The 14,652-nt window shown below is 37.4% G+C and overlaps 1 protein-coding gene across 1 annotated transcript in view; it reads right to left on the bottom strand.

Moving 5' to 3' along the window:
* Positions 1 to 313: 313 nt before the first annotated feature.
* The window catches only part of trip4 (thyroid hormone receptor interactor 4), an 87,332-nt gene continuing 72,993 nt past the window's right edge, over positions 314 to 14,652 (bottom strand). The window contains exon 13 of the mRNA XM_039690964.2: positions 314 to 491. Within this exon, the coding sequence (XP_039546898.2) occupies positions 433 to 491 (59 nt within the window). The 3' untranslated portion in view covers positions 314 to 432. The remainder of the gene's footprint in view (positions 492 to 14,652) is intronic.

The following is a 14,652-nucleotide window of genomic DNA, read 5'->3' as shown; positions in this document are numbered from 1 at the left end:
TTCCCATCATGCAATCTCCCGTTAATGGAGCCAGTCATTTGCTCTTTCTGCTGCAGAGATGCCTGTGTCACAAAGAGGCCACTCAATCACTCAGAGAGAGCAGGCCCAAAAACCTGAGAGGCTTTGTGGCCCAAATAACAAGAGCCGCTCCAATACGAGCTCTCCAGCACAATTGCCTCTTTAGTAAGCAGAGAATTCCTTGCTCAGCCAAGCGGGTCTGGTTCAGGCCGAGCTGGAAATCCAATCGAGATGGTTAATTATATGGCAAAAAAGACTGGATTATAACAAATATATTAAAGACCAGATACACAAGTCGTCTTCAGCCTTTTATTGCAGAGAAAGCAATAACTTTATAATCAAATAGGGAATGATTCTGGTTTCCTCGTTCCTCGTTCGCTCCTCGTCTCTGGACCGCCGCGGCTTTGTTTCGGGTCACGCCGGCTGCATTAAACACTTCTTGGCACTTTGGTGGCTCTGGCTCTCCAGTTTCCCTGTGTGAGAGAGTGGGGAGGGGTGGGGTTAATGGTGATTCGAGTCCCGGTGACCTTTTCAAAGCTCCCTGTCAAACAACCAAAAGCTGCCCCGCTGAGCTGAGGGCTGGGATCAGGAAGAGAGAATTAATGAATCCGTTTACACACACATTCACACTTGCAACACCTTTTTCACACGTTCTCATCGTACATATAGGGATCGCAGTGCTGTGCGACTTTCATTACTCAAATCTAGATGTTGCATTCACAGAATAGTTCATTTGTTTAGTGTAAAGAGAAAGAAATTCCCTTTAGAGAATACAGATTCACAATTACTGTAGCATTCAGAGAGCTTACATTTTCTTCCTACACTCAATGTCAGGTTGTTTGAACCCAAACTTGGGTTAAAAATGTAATGTCAAATTTTAATCTTTCACTTTCAACTGTACATTTTTTAATTGCATTTTTAACCCAATATTCGGGTTTGTCCATATTTGACCCAAATTTGGGTTGAAACAACCCAGCATTTTTTTAGAGTGTAGAATGATTTACAACAAATTTTCCATTGCATGTGATTCTGACTTTATAACTCGCAATTTTGACTTTATATCTCGCAATTCTGACTTTATATCACGTAATTCTGACTTGATATCTCGCAATTCTGACTTTATATCTCGCAATTCTGACTTTACAGTATATCTTGCAATTCTGACTTTATATCTCGCAATTCTGACTTTATATCTTGAAATTCTGACTTTTTTATATCTCGCAATTCTGACTTTACATCTCGAAATTCTAACTTTATATCTCGCAATTCTGACTTTATATCTCGCAATTCTAACTTTATATCACGCAATTCTAACTTTATATCTCGCAATTCTGACTTTACAGTATATCTTGCAATTCTGACTTTATATCTCGCAATTCTGACTTTACATCTCGAAATTCTGACTTTATATCTCGCAATTCTGACTTTATATCTCGCAATTCTGACTTTATATCTCGCAATTCTGACTTTATATCTCGAAATTCTGACTTTATATCTCGCAATTCTAACTTTATATCACGCAATTCTAACTTTATATCTCGCAATTCTAACTTCATATCACGTAATTCTGACTTTGTATCTCGCATTTCTGACTTTATAACTCACAATTCTAACTTTATATCTCGCAATTCTGACTTTATATCTCGCAATTCTAACTTTATATCACGCAATTCTAACTTTATATCTCGCAATTCTGACTTTACAGTATATCTTGCAATTCTGACTTTATATCTCGCAATTCTGACTTTACATCTCGAAATTCTGACTTTATATCTCGCAATTCTGACTTTATATCTCGCAATTCTGACTTTATATCTCGCAATTCTGACTTTATATCTCGAAATTCTGACTTTATATCTCGCAATTCTAACTTTATATCACGCAATTCTAACTTTATATCTCGCAATTCTAACTTCATATCACGTAATTCTGACTTTGTATCTCGCATTTCTGACTTTATAACTCACAATTCTAACTTTATATCTTGCAATTCTAACTTTATCACGCAACTGCGACTTTATATCACGCAATTCTGACTTTATATCTCGCAATTCTAACTTTATCACGCAACTGCGACTTTATATCACGCAATTCTGACTTTATATCTCGCAATTCTGACTTTATATCTCGCAATTCTAACTTTATCACGCAACTGCGACTTTATATCACGCAATTCTGACTTTATATCACGCAATTGTGACTTTATATCTCGCAATTCTGACTTTATATCTCGCAATTCTAACTTTATATCACGCAATTCTGACTTTATATCTCACAATTGTGACTTTATATCTCGCAAATCTGACTTTATATCTCGCAATTCTAACTTTATATCTTGCAATTCTAACTTTATCACGCAACTGCGACTTTATATCACGCAATTCTGACTTTATATCTCGCAATTCTGACTTTATATCTCGCAATTCTAACTTTATATCACGCAATTCTGACTTTATATCTCACAATTGTGACTTTATATCACGCAATTCTAACTTTATATCTTGCAATTCTAACTTTATCACGCAATTGTGACTTTATATCACGCAATTGTGACTTTATATCTCGCAATTCTGACTTTATATCTCGCAATTCTAACTTTATATCACGCAATTCTGACTTTATATCTCACAATTGTGACTTTATATCACGCAATTCTGACTTTATATCTCACAATTCTGACTTTATATCTCGCAATTCTGACTTTATATCTCGCAATTCTGACTTTATATTTCGCAATTCTGAGAAATAAAGTCTGAATTGTGAGATAAAAGTCGCAATTACCTTTTTTATTTTTCTTTCTGTGGCGGAAACAAGCCTCCATAGGTATTGCATATTTGTTGAGCTTCTGTAAATACATTTTACCATAAAGACTGCAAACGACTACTTTAGTTAAAAGTCCAACTCGGATTGGGTTTTGTCATTAGGAAGGCCATCCTTGCTCTGGTAGAGGAAAACAGATGAAGTGATTTTGTCAAATTAAGCCGAAGCGTTCCCTGCATCTAAAAAAACAAATAATATTAAACATTTAATTGTTCTCAATTTTACAGAATAACAGTAGTTTTATTTAACATATCCAGGACTCCAGTGTCATAGAATTAATCTTCAAGAACTCCAAATGCTCAATTTCAGGCTAATATTTTCAGCTAGCGTCAGATTGTTCAGCGGTGGGATTCAGTGTTTCCTAATGCTGCATTACTGTCGCTAAGAGCCGGCTCTCAGCAGTCCTCAATGCTGAAACTGGAGCCACTCGATCGATAGCAAAGGAGATGATGCTGATCTGGCCGGCATCAGCATCTCTATTCTGTGGGAAAGCAAAGACTCTCAATTCCACCCCTTGATCTTAGCTGGCCGCTTTTGCAGATCAGTTGGCAGCATTCAGCACAAGATGTACAGCGCTAGCATCTGTCAACCTGCAACCACTGCAAAGTCTGGCTCACTTCAAACAGCTCATGCTGATGAAATCTGTTACCTGACCAAAATTTGAGTCACGCAACACGACGTGCGCTAAAGCCGGCTTATCAGATGCTGTCGCCCTATTAAACCTGCGGCTCCGGGAAAGCAAAAACCTGTAAACAATTGTCACAAAGCCATACGAAGAAAATTTCACGCTACCAGTACATGAATGAACAGATCAGTTCGGTCAACAAACAGAGAAAGAGATTTGATTTTCTTTGATATCAGAACAGAAATCAGACTATTGAAGAATCAAAACGAGATCTAAACATAGCATACCCTTTAACTACAAAGAAACATCACAAGCACAATCTAATGGAGATGCATTTCTCCAGCCAATGGTTGCGTAGAGCTGCTGAGTCCCAGTATTCGGCATTGGCTGGTGAGGCAAGTTCTGAAAGCCCAGACATCGATCTGGCGAGATAATTTCCCATTGATTGTTTGGGGGCCGTTGTGAAGCAGTTTATTACCCATACTGCAGCAAGGGAGCCAGCCCAACAATAGGTGCAGAGCATTGCTGGAGCTCCATCATCTACTGTAGCACATCTGGCTTTTGTCCAACTACCTGCGCTTAGATCGAGTACTCCAGAACTTATGTAATCTTCCCATCTAGAACTGCATATAGTCTAAGACAAAACAACACATAGAACCACCCTGGGCTCATTCGAAGAACTGTAACTGTTTGTTGGACACTTAACGCTCGCTTAAACGATCGCTCATTTAAAAAAAATTTATAAAAAAGTTTAAGTTTTATAAGCTCAAATGCTCGCCTTGCAGACAATCTGTGATCGTTTCGCTTGATAAGACCGTTATTCATTGTCTGGAATCGTTTAAAGCCCTTTGAACAGTTTGCACTGAAACTGTCTTTTGGACCTTGAACCGTTTGGTTCCCATTGAAGTCCATTATATGGAGAAAAATCCTGGAATGTTTTCATCAAAAACCTTAATTTCTTTTCGACTGAAGAAAGAAAGATATGAACATCTTGGGTGACATGGTTATCAGCAAAAGTTTTGATAAAAGTGAACTAATCCTTTAAAGTGACAGCAGCCTAAAATACCTGGTGCAAAATTATGATATAATATAAAAAATGAGTAAATTATCAGCAAAAGTGAACTACTCATTTAACTGTAATTATGAACCTCATTTAAACCCGACCATTTTTTTAATTTGTGGATCACTATTATAACTGACCTTTTCAACTACTTTCTATGTTACTTTCTCCCGCCCACAACATTTATGCCTGCAAAAAGACTTTTTTTCTGTACCTCCAAATACTTTCAAGTAAGTCTAAGTGTCGCCATCATACACATTAGCATAAATGCTCCTGATAAATGATTTGTTATTAAAGTATTAATACACAAACCACACTGTTAAAACAAAAACAAGCAGGCTAACTTACAGGCATGACTGCACGCAAAATGCACTCCCATAATAATTCCTAAAAAGCTGACAACAGTTCATCACAATCTCACACATCTCTGTTATTATCAACAAATCTTTCATAATATCTTCACTTTGTTTGTTATTATTCGAGGATTTGCCAGCATACAAAATTCATCACTGAACAAAAAGTCAGTTTTGAGCGGTGAGGGCAGTCTATCGTAAATGCTTCTGATTGGCCATTGCGTTCCTAGAAATCAACACATATGTCTGTGATTCGCTACATCGCTCAACTCTGGTCTGTAAATCGTTTCTATTTTGATTTAGTTGTTCTTGTTGCTTTTCTGCAACAGATGAATAAGAATGTATTAGGTTTATGTTTTATTCATAGATATTCCTAGTTTGCGGGAATACCGCAAATCGTTTTATTCTCCCTCAACCTGAACTCACGCGCTCCCTTTAATGCCGTCATCACCCACTTACTATAAAAACATGTTACCTTTGAAGAAACCCCAGGAAATGATATTTTAACACATTTTAAGACAATTTAAAAATATATATATACATATTGAGCACTTTAATTCACACATTAATTGGTTGTGGTGGTTAACCTGGAATTTACACTTTAAAACTATAGACCTAAAAATAAAAATAATGCCATTAAAGTTGTCTGTACAACGTATATGGTGCACTATATTCTAATTTCTACACTGTAAAAAATATTGATGGTTTAACTTAAAAAAGTAAGTAACCTGGTTGCCTTAAAATTTTAAGTTGATTGAACTGGAAAAAGTGAGTTAATACAATGAAGGAGATTAATTTAATCATCAGAAGCTCAAAATAATAAGTTATCTGAACTAAATAAATTATTATAAAGTCGATTTGACTAAAGAAAAAATGTTGTGATTATTACACTGTAGAAAAAAATATTGTTGGTTTGACTTAAAAAAGTAAGTAATCTGGTTGCCTTAAAATTTTAAGTTGATTGAACTGGAAAAAGTGAGTTAATACAATGAAGGAGATTAATTTAATCATCAGAAACTCAAAATAATAAGTTATCTCAACTAAATAAATTATTATAAAGTCGATTTGACAAAAGAAAATATGTTGTGATAACAAATCTTGAAAATATTTTTTTACAGTGTATTTAAATACATATAACAGTGTCACATGTTATTCAGTGATAATCAATTTACAGTAAGTTAAGTATGGAGTGCCACAAGGCTCCGTTGCTGGCCCTTTCTTATTCTCCTTGTACACACTCCCTTTGGATGATATTATGAGAAAACATGACATTAGCTTTTACTTTGATGCTGATAAAACTAACTAAAAAACTAAAAATTGTATAACTTCTCCAGCCACATGAAATATCAGTTTGCTGAGTGCATTAATAAATCTATTTCCTAGACGACCAATAATATCTTTCATTTTTTTTGGTGAACTATCTCTTTAATCTCATTGAAGTCTTTAATTACATTAAGAATGTTTCACATTTCTCTTTAGAAGACCACAAATGCCAGAAATCCAATAGTATTAGAAATGTTCAGGGTGGATTTCATTGTTGGAGATCCCCAAAGGATCCCTACAGTAGAAAGCTTTCCCTTGTTTTTGTTGTGCTCAATCATATCAGTTCCTGAAAAGGCTGTTTGTCTTGTAGCCATAGGCAGTGAAGGGTGGGAGGAGGGACATCAACACATGCACTCAGTGGGGGTAATAAACACAGACAGCTGGAGCGTTGTGATCTAGCTCTAGAGGTATTATCCATGTTAATGAGTTAAGATGAGCCTGGATGAATGACCAGAAATAATAATGTAATAAAGATAGGCAGTCTTTGCTTTGATGTTTCATGTGTGATAGTGAGTCAAGTCAAAGCCTATAAAACAAATCACAGGATCTGACAAACTCTGAGGGTCTCAATCATTGATAACGCACAGAAGTGCCAAGGGAGAATCACATCACAGTCTGGGGAAATCCAGCTCGTTTTTCCAATCTAACTCTAAGTACCTTAATGATTAGAGCATGTCATGAATGCTCACAGACACTTACAGCTCCCTCACTGCAGTGCACACAAGTCGCTGGTTTGATCATACGGAGTTTACTCAACTACTTATCATGCTGCGGAATTGTAAAATTAAAATTTTGAATAGGTCCACATGGAATCTGTGCACTTATTTCATCTAGTATGTGAAAAGAGAGCTGAGAGTGCAACACTTTGATTATCAGAAAAAAAGTATAAACGCATTACCATAGCTGAAAATAAGGGAGATTTCCCGGAATCCATCGCCAAAATAAGGGATTTTTTTTTTTACATTATTAAAAGCATAAGAAACAAATGAAAAAAAAAAAAAAGATATTTTATTCCTATGCTATGACCGCAGTAGTGGACACCAGGACTCGATTGTATAAAAAAAATGACATGAAAATATACAAACGCAAAAATAATGGAAATTTTTGACATATAAACATCGTTTTTTTCGTTTGTTTTTTTGTTTGCCTGGAAACGCTTCCAACACGCTTGCGTGTCGCGTGAAAAATAGGCATTTCTCTGGTTCTACTTCTAGCATGCACGCGTTTGCGCATGTCACGCAGGCAGTGTGCAAGCTCTAACCTGTTAACATGGGAGCCGAAATAATTACCATAGACAGTAAAATAAAAACGGTCACGCCACGCAGCTGAGACGCACACAGCCAGTGTGTCTCCAGCCTGCATCCGAGTATGAACGACTTCAAGCCGAATATGTCCGAGCTTGTACGTCTCACACAATCAGAACGTAAAAATACGGGATATTTTACAGGAAAATACTAAAACAGGAAGACAGCGGGAACAGAGATAAAATACGTGAGAAACCCGGAAAAAACGGGAGGGTTGACAGCTATGCGCATTACCCAAATTATCTACCAAACAAACAAGCAAGAGGCGAGGAAAAAAGCAGCACTTTATGAATGGAGGCAGACAGAATTCTGTGGAAATATAAACAGTTTTCTGCTGAATATACTTAAATGTGGTAAAAAGTGTTTGCCCATTATTAAAAAAATCTTTCCTTTCAAAAACAAAATAACAGCGGTGAGAAAACAGCAGTTCAGAAAGCATCTGATCATAGCGATATATGTAAGATTTGCATTTCAACACTTCAATAAAGTCACTTCACAGGTATTTATATGGCACGTCATACAGTAGATTGTTTAAAAGCAAGCAGCTTTACAGTATTAAACATGCAAAAACTATATCTATCAATTAGAGCCATACCGATATATCGGCAGACCGATATTATCGGCCGATATTAGGCATTTTCCAAACTATCGGTATCGGCAGTTATAATGGCCGATAAATTAATACTTCAAAAATAAAATAAAAACGGACGAAATACGCTTGAACCATGTCATGGGTGTTGGAGTTGTATAGTTTGTCCACCAGAGGGCACTCTACACAGTCCCTGTTGGCAACACTCGTTGAGTTGGTCACGATACATACATTGCTTGAATAACAATTAAAAGAACATCCCCATCAGTTGTCTTAACTCAAACAAGCATGACAAAATTTGTGACTATCATGTCCAGTTTCAAATAAATAAATAAAATATCGGCCGATATATCGGATTTTAAAACCCAAAAATATTTGTATCGGTATCGGCCTTCAAAATCATTTATCGGTCGGGCTCTACTATCAATTAGTTGCAACTTCAGTTTCTACTATAAACATTTCTTCAGTGTGTTCCTGTTTTACTTGCGTCTGACTTCGACGGACTGAACAGAAGAAATAACCGGAAGAGGATGTTCACAAAGAAGGTAGAGCCACAGAGCCACACATAGCTACTTGGTAATTGCTACCGACCAATGGAAGTTGGAAGGTGTTTACCGTCCGGAGCGAACTTTTCTGATAACTTCACTTTGGCAAGCTATGCAAACTTTATTTTGGCCGAATTTTGTTTGAAATTATGTCCCGCAAGTTTGTTCTTCAAAGGCCTAACAATCGCCCCCTTAAATAGACTGTTCATGAATCGGTCATTGAATCAATGAACTGATTCATTTAAAACCAAATTTAAAGTTCAATATCACGTTGACTACAAAACAAGAGATTCGTTGTTTATAATCATTTTAGTCTATCGGCAGCCTTCAGCTACATTTGAAAACATAATATGCATATTGTTTTGCACATTATTCTCTGTAGATATTAGTCAATTGAACTACAATGAACAGGTTAGCTTACATATCTTTCCTTTGTTAAGTAGAGAAAGTTCAAGGTTGTGTTGGTCGCGTCTGATATCCAGGCATTGCAAATGGCGCATATAGCAACTCTCTTTTAGTGAATATGGTCCATTGTAAGGTGTTTATATCCGATCTTAGAAGATCATTTGATTCGATTTTTTTTTCGGACTCTGTTTTGTCGTTGGTTCTGTGGATTGCAATTTGTTTATCAGTAGATGTTGCATCATTTATAAAACATAATTTAATTACAGTTCTTAAAAAGTCATGCAGTTCAAGTCCAAGTCGAGTCTTGGGTCATTGGTTCCCAAGTCAAAGTCAAGACTAATCATTTTCTTCATTTAGTCAAGCATGTCCCAAAAGTCAGATTCGAGTCAAGTCGTGTAGCTCGAGTCCCCAAACCAGCCAATGGAGGCCTGGGTATGAGGCTTGTAGCCAAGAGTTGAACATGTTCCATAAAAAAACCCAATGCATTTTCCCATTTTAGATGCAAACCCACACACAGACCAGGACAGGTCTGCTGAGAAATCGCAGTGCTTGGACCGTTAAAACAGGGACACACTGTGTTTACAGCCCTTTCCCTAATATGCTGTGACATTAATCAATTCCACCTGCCTCACAGAGTTTGGAGTTCGCCGAAAGAGCCAGCTGAGGATGGGAATTTTTTTTCAGACACATGAAGAGAAAGACAAATAAAAAAGACTGATGAAAAGAAAGACACAGCTCAGTCCTACTAGCTGCCAGGGAGCTCCAGACCAAGAGAAAAATCTTCCAGCCACCAGGGTCGCCCATACTAATGGGCCAACCAGAGAAAACAGATTAATCCTGCAGCCATTAATAATTCCTGCAACTGTTCCCTCCAAGGCAATTAATCACCTCCCTTCTCTGTCAGCACAAGAGCCTGGGGCTAAGCACAGATCCAAGGCTTCTGCTGGAGCCACGACTAAACTCATTCTCAATCACAACCATACTCACTCCGCTCCATAGAGCAACGTAGACATCATTAGAAGAATCTACCAAGATAATAAACAAAACATCCATCCATATTATTAACATATTGGTGTTTTTGGATGTTATTATGATAGCATGTCCACAATATATAAGATATATTGCGATGGTACAATTGTTAGACCCTCATCAAGGAACATGCCATTAACACAATACCATATCTCAAAACCATGTTACCATGTCCATAAATCTCATACAATTACTGTAACACCAAGTCAAAAGAAAACGTACATGTCCATAAAACCATGGTAACCATGGCAACCAAGTAGTGTTTCAGCTTTATTTTATGTTGGGATCACAGAAAAAAACATGGAAGTGAAGTATGGAGTTCAACAAGGTTCGGTCTTAGGCCCTTTGTTGTTCTTGTACATGCTTTACTTTTAAAGTGATTTAATCAACAAACATATTGGTGTTTTAAATGGGACCTTCAAAGATGCTATTACCATGATACCACACCTACACTATATGTGATATCATCATGGTACCATTGTTAGACCCTCATCAAGAAACATGCTGTCAACACAATAGCATATCTCAAAAACATATTACCATGTCCATAAATCTCATACAACTACTGTAACAGCAAGTCAAAAGAAAACCTACATGTCCATAAAACCATGGTAACCATGGCAACCATCAAATTACATTTTACAAGTAGTGTTTGAGCTTTATTTTATATTGGGATCACAGAAAAAAAACATGTAAGTGAAGTATGGAGTTCAACAAGGTTCGGTCTTAGGCCCTTTGTTGTTCTTGTACATGCTTCACTTTTAAAGTGATTTAATCAACAAACATATTGGTGTTTTGAATGGGACTTTCAAAGATGCTATTACCATTATACCACACCTACAATATATATGATATTGCGATGGTACCATTGTTAGACCCTCATCAAGAAACATGCCATTCACACAATACCATATCTCAAAAACATATTACCATATCATGTCCAAAAATTACTGTAACACCAAGTCAAAAGAAAAGGTACATGTCCATAAAACCATCCATCATATTATATTTTACTCTGTGTCATGCTAACCGATTAAATAACTAAGCGCGAGAAGTGTTTCAGCTTTATTTTATGTTGGGATCACAGAAAAACATGGAAGTGAAGTATGGAGTTCAACAAGGTTCGGTCTTAGGCCCTTTGTTGTTCTTGTACATGCTTCTTTTTTAAAGTGATATAATCAACAAATATGTTGGTGTTTTGAATGGGATTTTCAAAGATGCTATTACCATTATACCACACCTACAATATATATGAAATCACCATGGTACCATTGTTAGACCCTCATCAAGAAACATGCCATTAACACAATACCATATCTCAAAAACATATTACCATATCATGTCCAAAAATTACTGTAACACCAAGTCAAAAGAAAAGGTACATGTCCATAAAACCATGGTAACCATGGTAACCATCACATTCAATTTTACTCTGTGTCATGCTAACCGATTAAATAACCAAGCACAAGTAGTGTTTCAGCTTTATTTCATGTTGGCATCACAGAAAAACATGGAAGTGAAGTATGGAGTTCAACAAGGTTCGGTCTTAGGCCCTTTGTTGTTCTTGTACATGCTTTACTTTTAAAGTGATTTAATCAACAAACATATTGGTGTTTTGAATGGGACCTTCAAAGATGCTATTACCATGATACCACACCTACAATATATGTGATATCACCATGGTACCATTATCAGAAAGATGGTAGCGTTAGCTTGTTCAAAAAAATTGTATTAACATGGTATTAACAACGTACACAACGACCAAACACGTCCAAAACCAAGAAACTACCATAGTAGACTGGTTTTTTGAAGAAGCTACAGCTACTGAAATACAGCCAGCTGGTCTATGTATACAACAATCAAACAAAACAGCAAGTCAGAACTAAATCTCAGGTGAGAAAATCTCACATGTATGTTGACGGTGACTCACTAAAGCCTTTGGAAGCGAGATCAAGCAGATCCTCCCAACAAACAGTGTAGCACAATTAGTCACAGAGCTCTTTACATGAGATATGATGGCTCCATTATCATTCATTAATGAGAAACACTTGAGAACATGACCGCTCCCCCACACTTAAACACTGCTGAGCTCTCTGTTCCACTTCTCTCCAGCGAGGGGGAGGCAGGGCAAGGAAATCTTCATTAGAAGAGCAGTGGCAAAAGAAAGCGGATGAGAGAAACGGAAGGGGGGGAATAAATTGAGGCTGATCTGGTGCTCTGTTTTTGAGGCACTGAGATTTGCATAGATGTGCAGCAGTGCAGAGGGAGAAATGTGTCAGTACTGACAGCTTCCTGAGAATTTTTTAAGCTCGACGTTGGCGCCTCTCTTTCTCTCCCGGAGACCGCAGGAGCCCTGCTAACAGCCGCTCGGGGGTCAGGACCAGTGCCTTTGTGCTCAGCCATCCTATGGCAACCCAGCAAAGCATGTTTAACGGTCAGCTCAAGTGCAAATCTGCTCTCTGGGGGGAGGGCGAGTTGAACCTTCCCCGCTGCAAGGGCAAATGGAGACGTGTGTATGAGTGTGTGGGCTGGTACAGAGCTAGACTACAAGAGGACAAATGAATATTATAAGACGTACTTTCCGACGTACCTTAGCGAGGATAGATTAAGATGTAATTTGAGGCTGTGAGATGCACGTTCAATAAGTTGGTCTGTATTATCCTGAGATTGTTTACTGATGTGAAAACATACTGATTGACATCAAGGTACACAACAGAACGATATGGCCTCCACCCAGAATAAGGTCGATAGTGTGCAGGAAATGAAGCAAGGGTTTACCCTGTTGAAAAGACAAGCTTAGACAAGTATTCATCTCCATGCTGGTCCTGGTTGGTTTATTCTGGTTTGGTGGTAACATAACCATGCTATTCACCACCAAAACTTTCTGTTCAACCAGAATAGATAGCATAGAAGCTGGTTAACCAAGGATATTTAGGGGGTTAAGCTAGTTAAGAAACTGGGACACCAACCAAGGCTACAGCTAATGTATGTAAGGACTCATTAAGATGGGTCATGCAGTTGTTGGGGGCTGGTGATCAGCTATGCTGGTCTTTTCAGCAGGGAAAGGATACAAACCTTTCCCCACCATCACTGTGAGAGTAGTTAAGCTCAGCGCACACACTCACTTTAATTAGCTGACTAAATAGGGTGATTCTACACACGTAATGGTTTTTTATACTGTGCAAACTTGTTCTCTCCCCTTACACTAACCCTACCCCCAAACAAAACTTTCTGCATTTAAAAAAAAAAACCTTCAATTACTTTATTTTTAGACCAGATTTACAAATGAGGGCGCCCATAAAGGGAGGTTTTGTCATGTTTTGGTCATGCTGGGTACAAATATGTTCCCAAAAAATATAGTTAAGTTGACACACACATACACACACCCACACACAGATCTAAATCCATCGTTGTGCATGCAAAATCCATCACGGTTTGTTCCGTTACAGCTTGAGACTTCAGAATGAATGGCTCTCTGGGAGAAATCATCCCCACTAACTACCAGGGGTCCTCTTCTAGTTGGCGTAAGTGAGTCACAAATCAAAAATCAGCAGGAGAGGTTTTCCGAACACTACTCCAAATGTTCGTCTTCCTGCTGTAATTTCTGTTAAGAGTGAAAAACGACAGTAAAATAAGCAGAATAACTTCCCAGATTTTGCACATGAAGCTAATAAACTAGATTCGTACATTAACTCGAATAGCGTTTGATCTTGAAACACGCAGCATTACAGTGTTGTGGATGGTTTTAAGCAGTTGCATAGCAGCGTGTTAAATTAGCTTTGACCTCGTAATTTTGAATCAAATTGTCATAACTCGATATTCCGGTGATGTAGACTGGATTTCTCCAATAATTTACTCCACTTAAACCCAACCCAATTTTTTTTACAATCGACTGCAATCTTGCATTCAGATCTGCCTCCACCCAATCAACGACGATGTACTGAACCAAGTCCCCTCCTTCATTGTTTATTTTTCGATAATCTGTTTCACTTGAATGTGCATCACAACAGGGAAGCAAAGATCTTTAGCTTCTTCTATTTCTTTGCGATTTTAATGTGTTCATATTAGTGCTGTCAAACGATTAAAATATTTAATCGCGATCAATCGCATTAATGTCATGGTTAACTTGCGATTAATCGCATTAATGTCATAGTTAACTCGCGATTAATCACATTAATTGTCATGGTTAACTCATGATTAATCGCATTATTGTCAGTCAACTCACAATTAATTGCATTAATGTCATAGTTAACTCGCAATTAATCGCATTAATGTCATAGTTAACTCACGATTAATCGCATTAATGTCGTTTAACTCACGGTTAATCGCGTTAATGTCATAGTTAACTCCCGATTAATCGCATTAATGTCATAGTTAACTCCCGATTAATCGCATTAATGTCATAGTTAACTTGCGATTAATCACATTAATGTCATAGTTAACTCGCAAATAATCGCATTAATGCCATAGTTAACTCACGATTAATCACATTAATTGTCATGGTTAACTCATGATTAATCGCATTATTGTCAGTTAACTCACAATTAATCGCATTAATGCCATAGTTAACTCGCAATTAAT

This window comes from Pimephales promelas, chromosome 1, assembly GCF_988280905.1.
Source record: "Pimephales promelas chromosome 1, fPimPro1.hap1.1, whole genome shotgun sequence".
Classification (NCBI taxonomy): Eukaryota; Metazoa; Chordata; class Actinopteri; order Cypriniformes; family Leuciscidae; genus Pimephales; species Pimephales promelas.
Note: the sequence above shows the minus strand (reverse complement) of the source record. Positions and strands in the feature narration are given on the sequence as shown.